Source organism: Tachypleus tridentatus, chromosome 13 (genome assembly GCF_004210375.1).
Source record: "Tachypleus tridentatus isolate NWPU-2018 chromosome 13, ASM421037v1, whole genome shotgun sequence".
In the NCBI taxonomy this organism is placed as follows: domain Eukaryota; kingdom Metazoa; phylum Arthropoda; class Merostomata; order Xiphosura; family Limulidae; genus Tachypleus; species Tachypleus tridentatus.
Genome location: NC_134837.1, coordinates 94,209,759 through 94,224,721, shown reverse-complemented (window position 1 = coordinate 94,224,721; position 14,963 = coordinate 94,209,759). Strand labels below are relative to the sequence as shown.

At 32.7% G+C, this 14,963-nt stretch overlaps 1 protein-coding gene across 1 annotated transcript in view; it reads left to right on the top strand.

The window, feature by feature from the left end:
* The window catches only part of LOC143241100 (uncharacterized), a 168,162-nt gene that overhangs the window by 82,674 nt on the left and 70,525 nt on the right, over positions 1-14,963 (top strand). Inside the window, exons 13-18 of the mRNA XM_076484645.1 lie at positions 501-563; positions 2,948-2,992; positions 3,919-4,038; positions 5,542-5,632; positions 9,489-9,782; positions 10,115-10,237. Coding sequence (XP_076340760.1) covers positions 501-563; positions 2,948-2,992; positions 3,919-4,038; positions 5,542-5,632; positions 9,489-9,782; positions 10,115-10,237 — 736 coding nt within the window. The remainder of the gene's footprint in view (positions 1-500; positions 564-2,947; positions 2,993-3,918; positions 4,039-5,541; positions 5,633-9,488; positions 9,783-10,114; positions 10,238-14,963) is intronic.

The following is a 14,963-nucleotide window of genomic DNA, read 5'->3' as shown; positions in this document are numbered from 1 at the left end:
ACTAGTAGTGTATTTTTCTGTCCTATTGTGTATATTTCTTCTTCACAAAATTCATTTTATTTGATTTATAATTTTGGATAATTTTAAATCTGGCTGAGAACATAGGCAAAGTTTCATCCTCATTTGTTGCTTTTTGTAGCTTGACTAGTGTTGTGTCCTTTTTGATCTTGTGTTTGGTGGATTCCTTGCAACTTTTGGATACTATTTTCTGCTTTATCAATTGCAAGAATAATATACACTGTTTAGCCATTTGTAGCCCTTCTGATTGTACATGTTTCATTTTGTTTGGTTCATTATTTCAGCTTAAATACAATTAAATTACTTCAAACTAAAAAAGTTTTCAAAATTTTTATTCTTCCTGTTACAAATCACTGTATTTCTCTCTACATATTAAATCAACAAACCTTTTTTTCTACTTAGTAGGTAACTTTGTGAAAGTAGACCCTTAAATTATCACTATGGTTGTTTAGAAGTTAATGAAATAATAATTTATTTATCAGGGACAGCCAGGATTTGAAGGAATGAAAGGAGAGAAAGGTTCACCAGGAATTCCTGGGCCACGGGTAGGTTTCATAATGTACATTATTTTCACTTTGTAAATAACTGATTGAAATTTTTTTTTTCTATTTTCTTGACTAAATTTTTTAGATGTAGGGATACTTAGAAGAAAACTATATTTAAGAATACAAGAAAGAGGGAGTTGAAGAAAGCCACTTGCCCTTATAGAGAACGTATGTTCTTCAATAAATAATACACACATGTGAGAAAAATAGTTTTTAATTCATAACCCTATATATACATACATCTTCTTTCAAATAAAATTGTAAAATAATACAAACTAACTGCACTCATCACATCATTAGGAAAATCAATTTACAGCTAGATTTCTAACTTTTACTGTATAAAATTATTCATGAAACAAAAGTTAGAGGTCCTATCGAAACTTCTGAGGTAATGTTGAAATTAAATTTATTCTTTTATTGATAAGATTTATTGTTAATCACAAGAGTGTATCTAAAACATATAATCCTACAAGTGAATATTTAAACTGGCACCAGAAAATCGAAGTATGCTATGTATTCTTTTCTTTGCGACAGATTTATTTGTTTGTAAAAATACATCATACAAGATGTTGATGCCTTATTTCCAAACTTTTAATTAATAATTGCAACCTGTTTTTATATGTATATAAAATTATTCATTATTTTATAACTATATGTGGACAAAAATTATATAGAAACAAAGTTGCTGCTTATTTGTTAATTATTTTTAGTCTAGTAATTAAAAAAATGCACTAAATTATGTTAGGTGTCATTCATTTAATTAATATGTATTGATTATATACTGTATTGATCGCATGTTTATTGGTAATTAGTAAGAACTTTCTTGGTGGCTACATTTTCATTCTCTAATAATTGTTCAATAATAACTATGTTGTTATCTTTTCAGTTGTTGGGTTGGTTAGTTTGTGTTATTCAGCAAAGAGAGGGATGCAAAGTTCAGTCTACTTAATCTGAAAGCATTTTATTTCTTTAACTTCAGTTTCAACAAGTTTGCTTAATTAATGTTTACTGATAAGCCTAAATTTATAGTAGATGCTAACCTAACAATTTACTCATTTGTATTATAGGAATGGAACATTTTTTTATCTTTCTTTGTGAAAAGCAAATTCCATATTCACAAAACTGAAGTAATTGACTGGCTAATAAACTATTAATTTACTGATCAGTCATCCATAGTAACAAACTCAAAAATAAATATTAATCTAGTCTAGCCTCACTTGCATTTTTGTTAGCCTCACTAGCACCCAAATTGTTTTATTAATTTTCAAGAAGTTTCAACTCATTAACCACACACTCATATAACATGACACCAAAGCTACTTCTGGTACTTGAAATAAAAATGCATGTGTATAATGGTAAAACAAGTGCAGTTTTACTGCATTGTATTGGGTGAGATACAGTGTTAATTTGTGTTGAAAACTATAGACACAATTAACACTTAATTATACTACTGCATCATATGCTTATTTAAAGTTGTCATTGTTCTAAAAAGTAAATGGGAATCATATTTTACTGAAAAGGAAGAAATTATGCATTTGTTGCTGCTGAAATAAGCTTTTGTATTTAAGGTATTTATGTTGTAGTATGTACAGTTACACATATCTGATTGATTTGTTAGCTTTAATATAGGTATCACCACTGGGTTTTTTGTTTTTCTATCTTACTTCTTGAAACATAAGGACAATTATTAAAAATAAATATATGAAAATGTAAGCAATTATACATTCAATAGATAATGTACAAAGATTAGACAAATTAAGCTCAAAAGAAGAAAATTTTAATAAAAACATGTTTGAATTATAATGTGCAGAATTCGGAAATACAAATAATGTTTTTATAATTTATAGCAAGGTAGGTAGTAATATATTCAACCAATCTTCAAAATTGTGGCTAGCTATGTTTCTATAAGTGTATAAATTATAGTAGTATGTAATAGAATTTTATTTGTAGAAAATTATGTTCATGCAAGATATAGCATTTCAACATTCTTCTCTTCAGAGTGTAGCAAGATCTTTATAAAGAACTTATGAAACCTTTGAAGAATATCTAACCTGAAGTAATTTCCTAATTTAGTTTCTTCAAGAAATTTTAAAGTGAAAACTTTGAGGCGAATTTTATTTTAAAATGCACTAAGAATGAAACAGCAATTTTCAGTTATTCTTTAACATGTGTAGTTATTATAAATTTTACAGTAATCTAAACTTTTATAATTTTTTTTCCTCTCATTTTTATCCGTTTTTTTTGCTGAATGTTTGTGTAGTAACGAAAACCTGTCTGTGGACTTGTGTATGTCTGTAGTTTGAAACTGTTGTTAGGTTATAATGTAGCAATAAATTTTGTAACTATTTCTAAATTGAAATTTTAATTCAGAGTTTTGTTATTAGGGTAGAGATGGATTTCCTGGTGCACGTGGACCACCTGGATTTAAGGTACTAGTTGATAACATCATTTTCCTTCAGATATATTTTAAATTCATTACAGATAATTTTTTGATTAAGTTTCCAGGAAGAAGAGGTTTAATAAATGTGTATTTACATAAGAGAAAATATGAAAAGGTATAAGGTATACTGTTGTTAAACCAGTATAAATGAAATAGCAATAGCAGACAGGTAAATTACAAGCTTCTTTTAATACGTGCATTCTTAATTTAGTGATATCAAATTTAAAAATATGAAAAGAATTTTCTCAAGTAATTATAAACACACACACACACACCTTTAGAGTATATGTATCCTTTTTTCTGCCAGGTAATAGCATACCCTCTTATATAACTACATTTTAATAGAGCTTTGTATCGAGATGTTACTTTCACCAAATTTGTATTTGTATACAATATTTTCTTCAATAGGTCTTCTTAGAGGTTTTTTTTATATAGAGCCCGTCATGGCCAGGTGGTTAGGCGTAGACCAAGGGTCGTGGGTTCAAATACCCATCACACCAGACATGCTCACCCTTTCACCCATGGGGGTATTATAATGTGACGATCTATTCCACTATTTGTTGGTAAAAGTGTAGCCCAAGAGTTGGCAGTGGGTAATGATGACAACCTGCCTTCCCTCTGGTATTACACTGCTAAATTAGGGACAGTTAGTGCAGGTAGCCCTTGTGTAGCTTTATGTGAAATCTAAAATCAAAACAAATTTTTATATGGTGCTTTCAGCAATTCTAATGGGGGACAATAACAATTTATGGCTTTGTAAGTATATCCTTTAATAATTAAGTATAAATTAACTATATTCACATAACACTTCTAGTAAATAATTATTATTATATATCTGTACTTGTAAGGTTTTTCCTTAATACAAAATTATTTATAGAGTTTTATAATATGTAATACTCATAACTAATTTCATAGGGAGACAGAGGAGAAGATGGAGCTCCTGGTGTTGATGGACCACATGGATTGAGAGGAAATCCAGGAATACCAGGAGATCGTGGTCCTCCAGGACTACCAGGTCTCCCTGGACGTTCTTTGGTAATATGTTTAAAAGTCACTTAGACAAAACAGTGGATATGTTTGTCAAACAAAACAAATTGTGTACATTTAAAACTTGTGCAATTACAGCATATTTAAAAGTTGCAGTCGTATCTGATGTTATGTAGTTGTTATTTTATATTAAGTGTTTTTATTTATGTGCATAGTATTTTACTAATTTTTGTCTAATACTTTCTAAGATTTATATGTTTTATTGTAAACTAATCTAAATTTAAAAGCTGATCAATGCTCAACTAAAATATGGTAATATTTATTATTGATATTAAAATTAAGTCTTATGAAGTGACACAGATTTTGAATCAAATATCTTACACCTGTGCCTTTCATATTAAAATTAATTGAAAAGTGTAGTGTATTCAGTGTCTTATATTGTTATTCATTATGCATAAAACAAGATTTAAAAAAAATACATCTCTTTTGAGAAATGTTTAGATGACTTCAAAACAAACCATACTTCCTTCATTTATATATAGTGATACAGGGCTGATGATAATTGAACTGCACACTAGGTAAAAATTAAGGCTAAATAATGCTGAAGCTCCAAATACTCTAGGCAGCTGTTTGTGTTACCTGTCTTCATTGATGGCCAGTACTTTTGTATGTAAAGTTTGGAAATGAGAAGAGACTCTGACAACACTCTTTACACAAAACAGAATTTAGGCTTAACAAGGTCAAACTTAATTAGTCCTTTTATAGCCTGTATCTTCACTCAAGAACTAAATACTATATGTTTTTGTGTCAGTTTGAGCATGTATGGTGGCCCAGCATGGCCAGGTGGCTAGGACACTTGACATTTAATCTAAGGTTCACGGGTGTGAATCCCTGTTACACCAAAGATGCTCATTATTTGATTTGTGGGGTGTTATAATATGACGGTCAATCTCACTATTCGTTGGTAAAAGAGTAGCCCAAGAGTTGGCAGTGGGTGGTGATGACTACCTGCCTTTCCTATAGTCTTACACTGCTAAATTAGGGAGGGCTAGCAAAATTAAAAAAGAAAAAAAAAGGTGCATATGTTTTGTCATACCACCTAAAAATATCTAATGCTTTTCTGACTGAAGGGAGTCATTATAAATGTTATGAATTATACATATTTTTGGGCTGTCAATGCTTGTGTTCATACTTGCAGCATATTCCATCTTTGAGCTGCATACTTTCTGAAGTTTGTTTGTCTCACTGACATTTTGGACTCACTCATCATGGCTAACAAACTAAGCACTTCAATAATAATATATTAACTTCTAAGGTATTGCTCTTGCACTCTGTTTTTAATATTTTTCAATAGATTTTGTGTGATTTGAGTCAGATGGATCTATTCAGTGCTTTAAATTTGAAAACTTATCAAACACTAGATCTAAGACTAAAATTAAAACATCCATACTTATTAAAAATTAACTGGATTCAGACACTAGTACAGGATTTTTAAGTGTAAAACCTGTAGCCTCTTTGTTTTAGTAAATATGCATTGTATTTTTATGAAAGGGAGGGAAGGGAACACCTGGACCTGTTGGGCCTCCTGGACCTCGTGGCTTTCCTGGCCCACCTGGCTATCCTGGAGAAGATGGAATACCAGGTCATTTTCATAAATTACTTTCAAGTGTACAGTTGCTGTTATACTTGTTAAGATAATTTTTTTCATATATTCTATAAATTATATAACAATATGTGTAACTTAAATACAATTAATTTCATTAGTAGTTATACAGTGGTGTAAGTTGTTGCTTTCTGGAAAATAATTTTTTCCCCATGGTGATTGTAGTAAATGTTATGTTTTCAAAATTAAATCATTAACACAATATTTACTTTGATACAATTTAATGAAATACAGGTCTGATATTTATGATTCCAGTTTCACATGACCTAATAACTAGCATGTTAGACTGTGGATCAAAGGGTTCTTTGAGACATACTACTGAACATGCCTGTTACTTTATAAAAATTTTAGTCATTTTCATTATTTTGCTCAGAAAAGAGCAAAACAAAATCCTTGTGGCAGCAAGTGTTGACAACTGGCTTACTGCCTTCTGGTCAGTAATTCAAAATTAGATGTGGTGATATATGAATTGTATGTGACTTGAAAATTTAGCCTGTGTGCACATATGGTGTCACTTCAAGTCCAAAATATGAATTTAATTTATGATTTTTTTCATTTAGTAATGTTTTCATTCTGAGTAACAGTGATTAATGTTTCTTAGATACCCTCATCACAGAATAAAATAATGTGTATATAACATCAACATCTTATTCAGTTTTCCATTTTCTATGTTTCCTCAGTAAAGAAATTTGGTTTGTAACCAATAATCCAAGACATTACAAGTTGACAGTAAAATTTATAGTGACGTAAATGTTTGAGACACTGAATATTAGTTACAAGTAATTTTACTTTCCTAGGAGACTTTAATGTAGTATTGTTCTTTTTTGTTGTTGTTGTTTACTTGACCTGGTTGTTATGAGAACAAGTGTGGGTCTTACCTAACATGGTAGCATCATTTATTGGTTATATTGGTGAATATCATAATAGCAAAGAAGACTTCATATCATGAAATGAACATGTAAAATAATGGATGATCACTAATGATACTGCTGGTGAAAAGTTTAGTTTGTTATTAGTTACTATAGATCCTAAATACTTAAAGCTCTTAAAAAGAATTTTCCTATCCTGTAAACAAACTTTGTCTGAGCATAATAAAATGAACCTAATGCAGAATTTAAATTTTGTAAGTATATTATTAATGTTTTAGAACTTATCAGAATATACAGTTGTCATAAAGAAACTATCTAACAACTGCAATTTTGTTATTCTTTTTACAAGAGGTATTTTGTGACTGTCTTTTTTATGGCTTGCACAGTGAAGTTGTGCATCACAAATTGAATAATAATCTCATTTTTAACTCTTCAAAGAGATTGCTTTAGTGATGGAATTGGCTATTAAGAACAATTTTCTAGCAGCAAATGTGCTGCTGTACAAGACAAAGATGGTAATACAATGTACATAAAGTTACATCTCAAGCTCATGATAGTTCTACATTTTTTGTCTGATTGTGGCTGTGTAATAGAAAAACTGTAATGATGGAGGAGATATGAATATCCATTTAAATATAACATACATGTACAAAAGTAGAATAAGCTTAATCTTGCTGATTATGTATATTAGAGGTATGGTGCCAAGCGTAATGTTGATAAATATAAATTCAAGATAGTTTCTCCCCACCTATACATTCAAATATTTATGAAGTTTTTAACTACCATGTTAGAAAAATAAAACTTTCCTAACTGAAAGTGACTCCTACCTTGCAAAAAATCTATATTTCTGTCTCTTACTCTTCCATTCTTACCATTATGTATTAAAGAGGATGATAGATGATACATCAACATTGTCAATACCCTTAACAATTTTAAACACTTCAATCATATGCTCACTACTTTTTCTTTTTGCAAGAGAAAATGATTTAAAATATCTTAACTTGTCCATGTATGACTACCTTTCTATTTCACATTAGAGCTACTAGAATAATATGTGAAATAGAAAGGTAGTCATTTCCTTACACAGATTTCCTGCCTCTATTTCATTACTACAACTCAGTCAACAGCTTCACCAAACACTTTTGCAAACATAACTCACCCCCAGCAAAACAGCCACAGCTACACCAGTACACTAAGTTCTTTCAACTTTACTGGCTTTACTGTTAAACTTCTGTCAATGTTCATAGAATTCAGTGAATTATCAGTCTTCTCAACACATGCTGAGTGTCAAGAGGCTCTTCGGGTAATAGCTAGGTATTACTTTCTTCTGCTTAACTTCAAGCCACACTACATATCATGTTGGATAAACCAACATTCACAGACACAATAAAAAGAATGCACCTTAATTGTAAAGGTGATTTAGTCACCAAAAGATTTAAAATACACAATCTAAATAATCAAGTTAATTCTGATATCCAACTTATAATGGAAACCTTATGAAAAGAAAATTGATATGTTAACATCCCAGGTTCCAAATCTTACTCTTTATCCCCACACAAATCAATAAAGGAATAGTTTTTTAATTTAAAAACAATGTAGTCAATATAATATCAACAGAGGACAATTTTACATTGAATATTAATGAAACCACCTTTTGTAATATTCACATAAACAATAGAATAATGATTCCCATAGTAGCTATTTACTGTTCCTCATCAAAAGACATTGGTGCAAATTACCATCAACAATACATGTCAAGAAATCTACAACCTTTTATTATGGGTGACTTAAATGCTCCACATAACTTAATGGGAAGAGAAACACGTAAAGAGGAATAACTATCTGAGATTTGTTGGTCAGAACCAGTGTGTAAATTATAAATGGCAACACACTCACTCACTTTCATTCACCAGCAAACACATATGATATACTAAAGTTAATAATAATCTTGTCCATTCTAATATTCAAAACAACAAATTGGACAGTTTATCAAGAACTCTCCCATATCATGCATAATTCACACTCGCAAACTCTCAACACCATAGGAACTCCTTCCAGTTTAAAACAACACCAAAACTGACTGGCAGACATTCAGATAAATATTTAATGCTCACTTACCACCAATAAGCACAAATAGCCCTCGAGTAGCTTTGAGCAAAATTCAAAAACAAAAACAAACTTACTACCAATAATCACATACATAAACAAGAAATACAAATTACACATGTGCACAAAACATAAAAGTTGTAAACAATTCTACACCTGATATCACCCATCAATCTCAAGACAACATTTATCCAATCACTGGACATTAATTTCTGGGATCCATGCTCTGATTATAGAATATAGGCATCTCATAAGACATTACATTTTACAAGATCCTGCCATTAAAACTGAGATAAATATGTTAAATGCATGTGAAACAAATTAAAACACTAGAAGACACCAATTGGCTTTACTTTTGTAATAATATAGAAAACTCTAAAAGTAAACTTAAGGTTCTTTAGAAAAAATTTGAATTTTTTATCTTCTAATAAAAACAATAATCAGCTACTTAATCCAATAAGCCTCCTAATGGCATACCAGTATTTCAGCAGTCGTATGCTGCTAGAAACCAGGTTTTGATACCTGTGGTTGGCAGAGCACAAATAGCCCTTTGTGTAACTTTATGCCTTGTAACAACCAAGTATTCACCAAATTATACATAATATCATTACAGCTAAAGTACATGCAGATGAAGCAAACCTATTAGCAGTGTATTATGAATCTTTTTATAGCAACAAGATCAGAAGCTTCATAGTGAACATACATGCAGGGGACAGCTTGTATTTTTTGCTTACCTTGGTGGTAAAACATTGGTTTTGGGTTCAAATACTGGTTTTTTACTTATTGGTTTTGAAATTTGAAAATTTAATGTAAAATATTTAATTTCCTCATCGTAATTTATGTTTTTAACTTATTCTTAGGATCTGATGGACCTATTGGGCTTCCTGGTCCACCAGGTGGATCAGGTTTGCCGGGTTCTCCTGGAATAGAAGGACCACCTGGTCCTAAAGGAAGCAAAGGATCCCCTGGATTTGATGGGCTTAATGGACGTAGAGGGCCACCTGGACTGCCAGGTTTACCAGGTCCAAAGGGTGAACCTGGATTTAAAGGAGAACGTGGCATATCAATTCCTGGTCCTAAAGGAATGGATGGTCATCCAGGTTTTAATGGAATTCCTGGACAAAAAGGAGAGAGAGGGCCAAAAGGAGAAAGAGGTATTAATGTGGGCTAAATAATAAATACAGATTTTACATTTTTTTGTGAAATTAATAAGAAAAAATTGTAAGCAATGCTACTGTACAACTTATAAAGGCAATGAGAAATACAGTGTTGATAATAGAGATCTAACTGAAGTGTAGTAGTTTGATCAGTACTCTTAATATTTTGACAATTTTTTGTACCATAAAGTGCTAAGATGCTATCACCATTCATCTATCTAAATTGTGTGTACAATATACATCTTTTAATTTTATGGGCTTCTGTTGTAATTGAGAGTATAGTTGAATAAGCTATGCATATATTTATATACATCTTTTTATAATTCTAGGATTTCCAGGAGACTCACTTTTAGGTATTCCTGGTCCTCCTGGAGTACCTGGACGAAAAGGAGAACCAGGTCTTGATGGAATTCCTGGTCGTAATGGGCGTCCTGGCTTCCCTGGTGCAAAAGGTAAAAACAAACAAATAAAAGAGTTAAGTGCATTAACAAAAGTGTATGTTACATCTGCATAATTTTTTTAAATATATAGTTAAAGCAAATTATTATCTACAGATTTCAGAAAGATATGTGTTGTATAAAGTTATTCTGTCACAAATAAAACATCTTCAACTTTCATGAGAAACACAATTTCAAAACATACAACTTTTAGCTGTTACTTTATTGGCAAGGTTTCTTCCTTTGCCCATTTAATCATAGATTTGATTTTTTTTGCTCTCTTACTCCACTTAATTGTATTAGGCAATTTTGTCTCCACCTACTTCAATGTAACTTTTATCATATCTTGGTATTGTATATCAGCACCTCATTCGGATAATGTTATCACTTTTTCTTGGCAAGTGTCACTAATAGGTTTTTCCAGTATTCTTATTGTTCAGAGGTACTTTGATTGTTATTGGTGTTATCTAGTTGATTTTCATAATAGTAATTTTTAATAAATGTATTATAAAATATAAAAAATAAATAAGCGTATACACAAAAAATTTATTTCACTTGTTATCCCAATTTACGGTATGAATTCCTGGATTATTTTCCATCTTCGAGGCAGATTAAGTCTCTCCCAACAACTATCTAGCATTACACAAGAATGATGGAGTGACTCTCTGTTGAGATTTTCAGTGATCTTATTTGTAGTGAGATAGAGACATTCTGATCTGTGGTGGTCCTCCAGGGTCCCCGAGATTGCAACTGATAGGGATCCTTGTTATTTTGGAGTGAATTTAAAGTTGTTTTTTTCCTGAACTTTCATTTAGTCTATTGGCTTTTCAGTACCCTATGGGACAGTGGTGAGTTTATGGAATTGTAGTGCTGGGGTCCAGGGTTTGATTCACTTAGGTAGGTATAGTGGATTGCCCACTGTTGCTTTGCTCTAACAAAACACTTACTTTGTGGAATGTTGTTCCATTCAGAGGTAATTAACATAGACTTTAAAGGGAAAATGAAGTAGAAAAAAAGGCCATTTTGGGATAAACTATCTTTCATTTGTTTTCTTCTTTTGGTTATTTGAGAATGTGATATTTTGGGCTTTTCCAAGTTGCTTTTAAGTGTCCTCTTTCCTTAATGACTGAAATGTTTGGAAGCAAATTTTTAGTTTGACTCTCCATCCATGGATGTTGTGGCTCATACTGGAAGGTTTACTTCTTAGGTATGTAAAGGGACAGTTATGCCTTATCTGACAAATTGTTAGAACTTTGTGCTTTAGCTTTCCACAGTTAGATGGAGGCATTTCTTGTCTCAAATATTTTTTCTGCATGATGAATTTCATTGTTCTAAGGTGGAGTTTGCACTTAATTTGAGTAAATCTATGTCTCCTAATGGAATGGGGTAAGTCTACAGACTTCTAATTCTAAAATCTACCATTTTGTCTTCCTCTCACTTTACTTTGTTGGAAGACTCTCAAGATCACCAGCTTTATTGGTGAAGAGCTGGATTCCTTGTTAGCATGCATACTGGTTGAATTTTCTGCTTCAACATTCCTCCCTGTTATCATTAGAATCTTGAACTTCATCAATTATTACAAGGAGTCATAGCTCTGTCCCTGTTTCTGGGTCTCTCTATCCAACATCAGTCATTTAGTACATTGGTACCCAAAATAGATTCTGTCTATTTTCAAGGGTTCCACTGCTCAATCAGATCTCGAACAATGTCAGTCATTATTGTTTATGTTTGCAGTCTGTGGGAGCTTGTCTCTGAGAGTTTCTGGACATGTGGTAACCTTAACCATATATCTAGGGGCACTATCTGCTCTTGATTCAAGATTGGTTATTAAGTTTGTATCTTCACCTTTATTGTTTACCCAACCTATAGGGTTTCTGTCTGCCACAGATCATTGGAATTTGAAACTTAGTTCTAAGGCTATCAGAGTTTGATTAGTCTGGTAGTAGTGAGAGAGTTGTGCTAGTTTTTTCAAGGTTTTGTTCCTCTCAGTTATTGGGCCTATGAAAGGAGGAGCTTGGTATCCAGTCATCGACCTTTGTTGTTTATTTCTATGTCTAGATTCTCTGAGACTCACAAATTACTCATTTGCTGATCTGAGTTGACATTTTTTTATTGATATTGTAAAAGTGCATTTGCTATAGTCAGCTCCTCTCTACACATTGCCATAGTGGTGACACTTGACATTTGTTGTGCACAAGGGTCAGTTATTGCAGTTCTGGGTCTTTACCGTATTATATACGTTTTTCTGTCATTTTCATTCTATCTTTATTAGTACACACTATTCCATGAATGACTAGTTACTGGTATTATCTCATCAGTTGTTAGAAGACCACATACTGGTTTTACTTTCAGAAATACCTAAGACAGGCTTCATTGTCAGGGCTGAGACATCTGTTCTTTCTCTAGTTCAATATGTCATCAGTCTGGATATTTTTTTTATTTTTCATCTTGTCTCTCAATCAGTCTTAGTTGACTCCCAGTTCAATGTTATAGGTTAAAATGTTAAACTCTTAATCATCTTTCCTTCTCCCAAAGCACTGGTTTTTTTTTCTCTTCTAAGAAAATGGGCATCACTCAAATCCATTATGCCTATGCAATGAATGCATATGACATAGTTTTAAGGGTCTTCTGTAGCTTCCAGAGTGTCCACTTCTTTGACTAACTGCAGAGACAGCCTTAATCTGCCTGTGCACACTTGGCTATTCAGGAGGTCAAGTTTCAGGTATGGATATTATAAAGTCTTTTGCATAGCATCAGGATATAATTTCTTAGGTTGCTTTGTACCTGTCTCAATTTTTTTGCTTAGTTTGATATGAACATTTATCAAATGAAGTGACATACATATTAGCAGTGGTGTATTGAGAGGAAGTAGAATCCATTTTGGGCAGGAATGCCAACCATAACTCATATTCTCACCTGTCTCTTTAGCAGAGGTTTTTGCATCTTCCACAACTGCCCTATTTAAGGTGGTCTTATCAACTATTCAATTATTGCAACTATTTAATTTTTGAGTTTCTATTCCTCTCCAATTTCCTCAAGTTGCTTTCAGTGTTTGATTCCAAAATCATCTCATTTACCTAACAGGAAAATTAATATTATAATATAGGCTTTTTCTAAACACCTGTCTTTGCTATGATTCTTATATACCATATATCCCCCTTTAGTTGAAGGTTTAGTTTTTCTGGTTGCTGACCTGCAAACGTTGCTGGTCAGAGTGATTTGCACCTTTTGTCCATAGACCATTTTCTCATTCTCTCTGCATCCTCAAACCAGTTCCTCTTACCCCAGTACACTGTCAGCCAGGAAAGGGGTGAATATTATCTTTAGTTATTCATCTAATCACTATTTCTCACTCCTATGTCCAACCAGATTTTAATTGTGGTCATGGTCAGTGAGGGTCTTGGAGGTTTTATGCCTGCTCTAGTGCTTATACAGATGCTAGATAATGATTTTTTATTCTGCACTCTTTTTGATGGTAAGGAGTCTTCTTTAATTCACATCTAATCAGATTTGTCACATTTCTATACCCTTATCAGCCTGGTCAAATCTAGCTGAGCTCATTGTGTGGACTCCCTCCCAATACTTTTATATCACATTATTTGCCTGATATAGCAGTCTCTTCACCTGAGGGTTTTTTCCTACACCCTAAAGCCATTTTATTCGTTCATGCTAGATTATACAGAGGGGTGAGCTTTTCATTGCTACCTTTCAGGGTCCTTTAACTTGTTTTCACAGGTTCCCATTCTGTAGCAAATGTGGCCCAGGCAGATGTGTTTTTATCAAACAAATTCTGCACTAGGAACCATTAATTCAATATATTTTATACAGGGTGCAGTAGGCTATGTAAAAATTAGGTGTTCCATAAGACCACCTAGTTTTTACTGTACTAAGCTGGACTGCCACTTGTGGATTATCATGATTAAAGTATAAGGGCATCTTGACCATCCACACCAATCATCAGGTTGAATAAATTGGAGTCAATTTATTTTCAGAAATTTAGGGAACCTTATTTACTTACTGCACTGTTTCCAAAGCACTGTTTTTCAAGACTTTCCAAACACTCATTACCTGTCAGATTATATTAGTGGAGCGAGGGAGACCTTACCATATCCAGTATCCAATCACTGGGATGGTGGACAGAAGGTCTTACTCCAAAGGGTTAGAGTGAATTCTTTCACTCTTGGAGAAGAGGACAAAGTTTGGACCTTTCTACCCTGTTCCCTTGATGTTCTTCCCAGATGTCAGTAGAAATGGAACCAGCCTATGTGAGAGTCTACTCATAGTACCAGTTCAATTTTGATTCTCCACTATCAGGGTGTGTATGGCATATAAGATCATATCATCCTGAGTTTTGGTTGTTGCCTCATGAACTTTTTGGGTTGAATAGAAGGTTTGTCGTCCATTTAGGTGTTGCTTACTTGTATACATTATATATATAACATTGCAGTCCAACATGGGATATAGGGATCAAAATCCCTAAATTCCAACCCAGAGTAGTGGAACCTTGACTGTCTGGTTGGAGCTAGCCTATATACGAGGGCTGTTCAAAAAATACGCGGTTTGTTTGAATTGCGCGGCTCCAGTTGGTTCCAGGGGAATTCGCTTGGTGTCGCTAGGTTCGCACAGATCAACTCATTACGAGGCCATTTCCCGATTGCAGATATCTGCATTTGTGTATTAGCTACGTGGTTTCAAGTGAAGTGCGATTTTTTCGTTTGGAAGATTTCAGAATGAATGACCT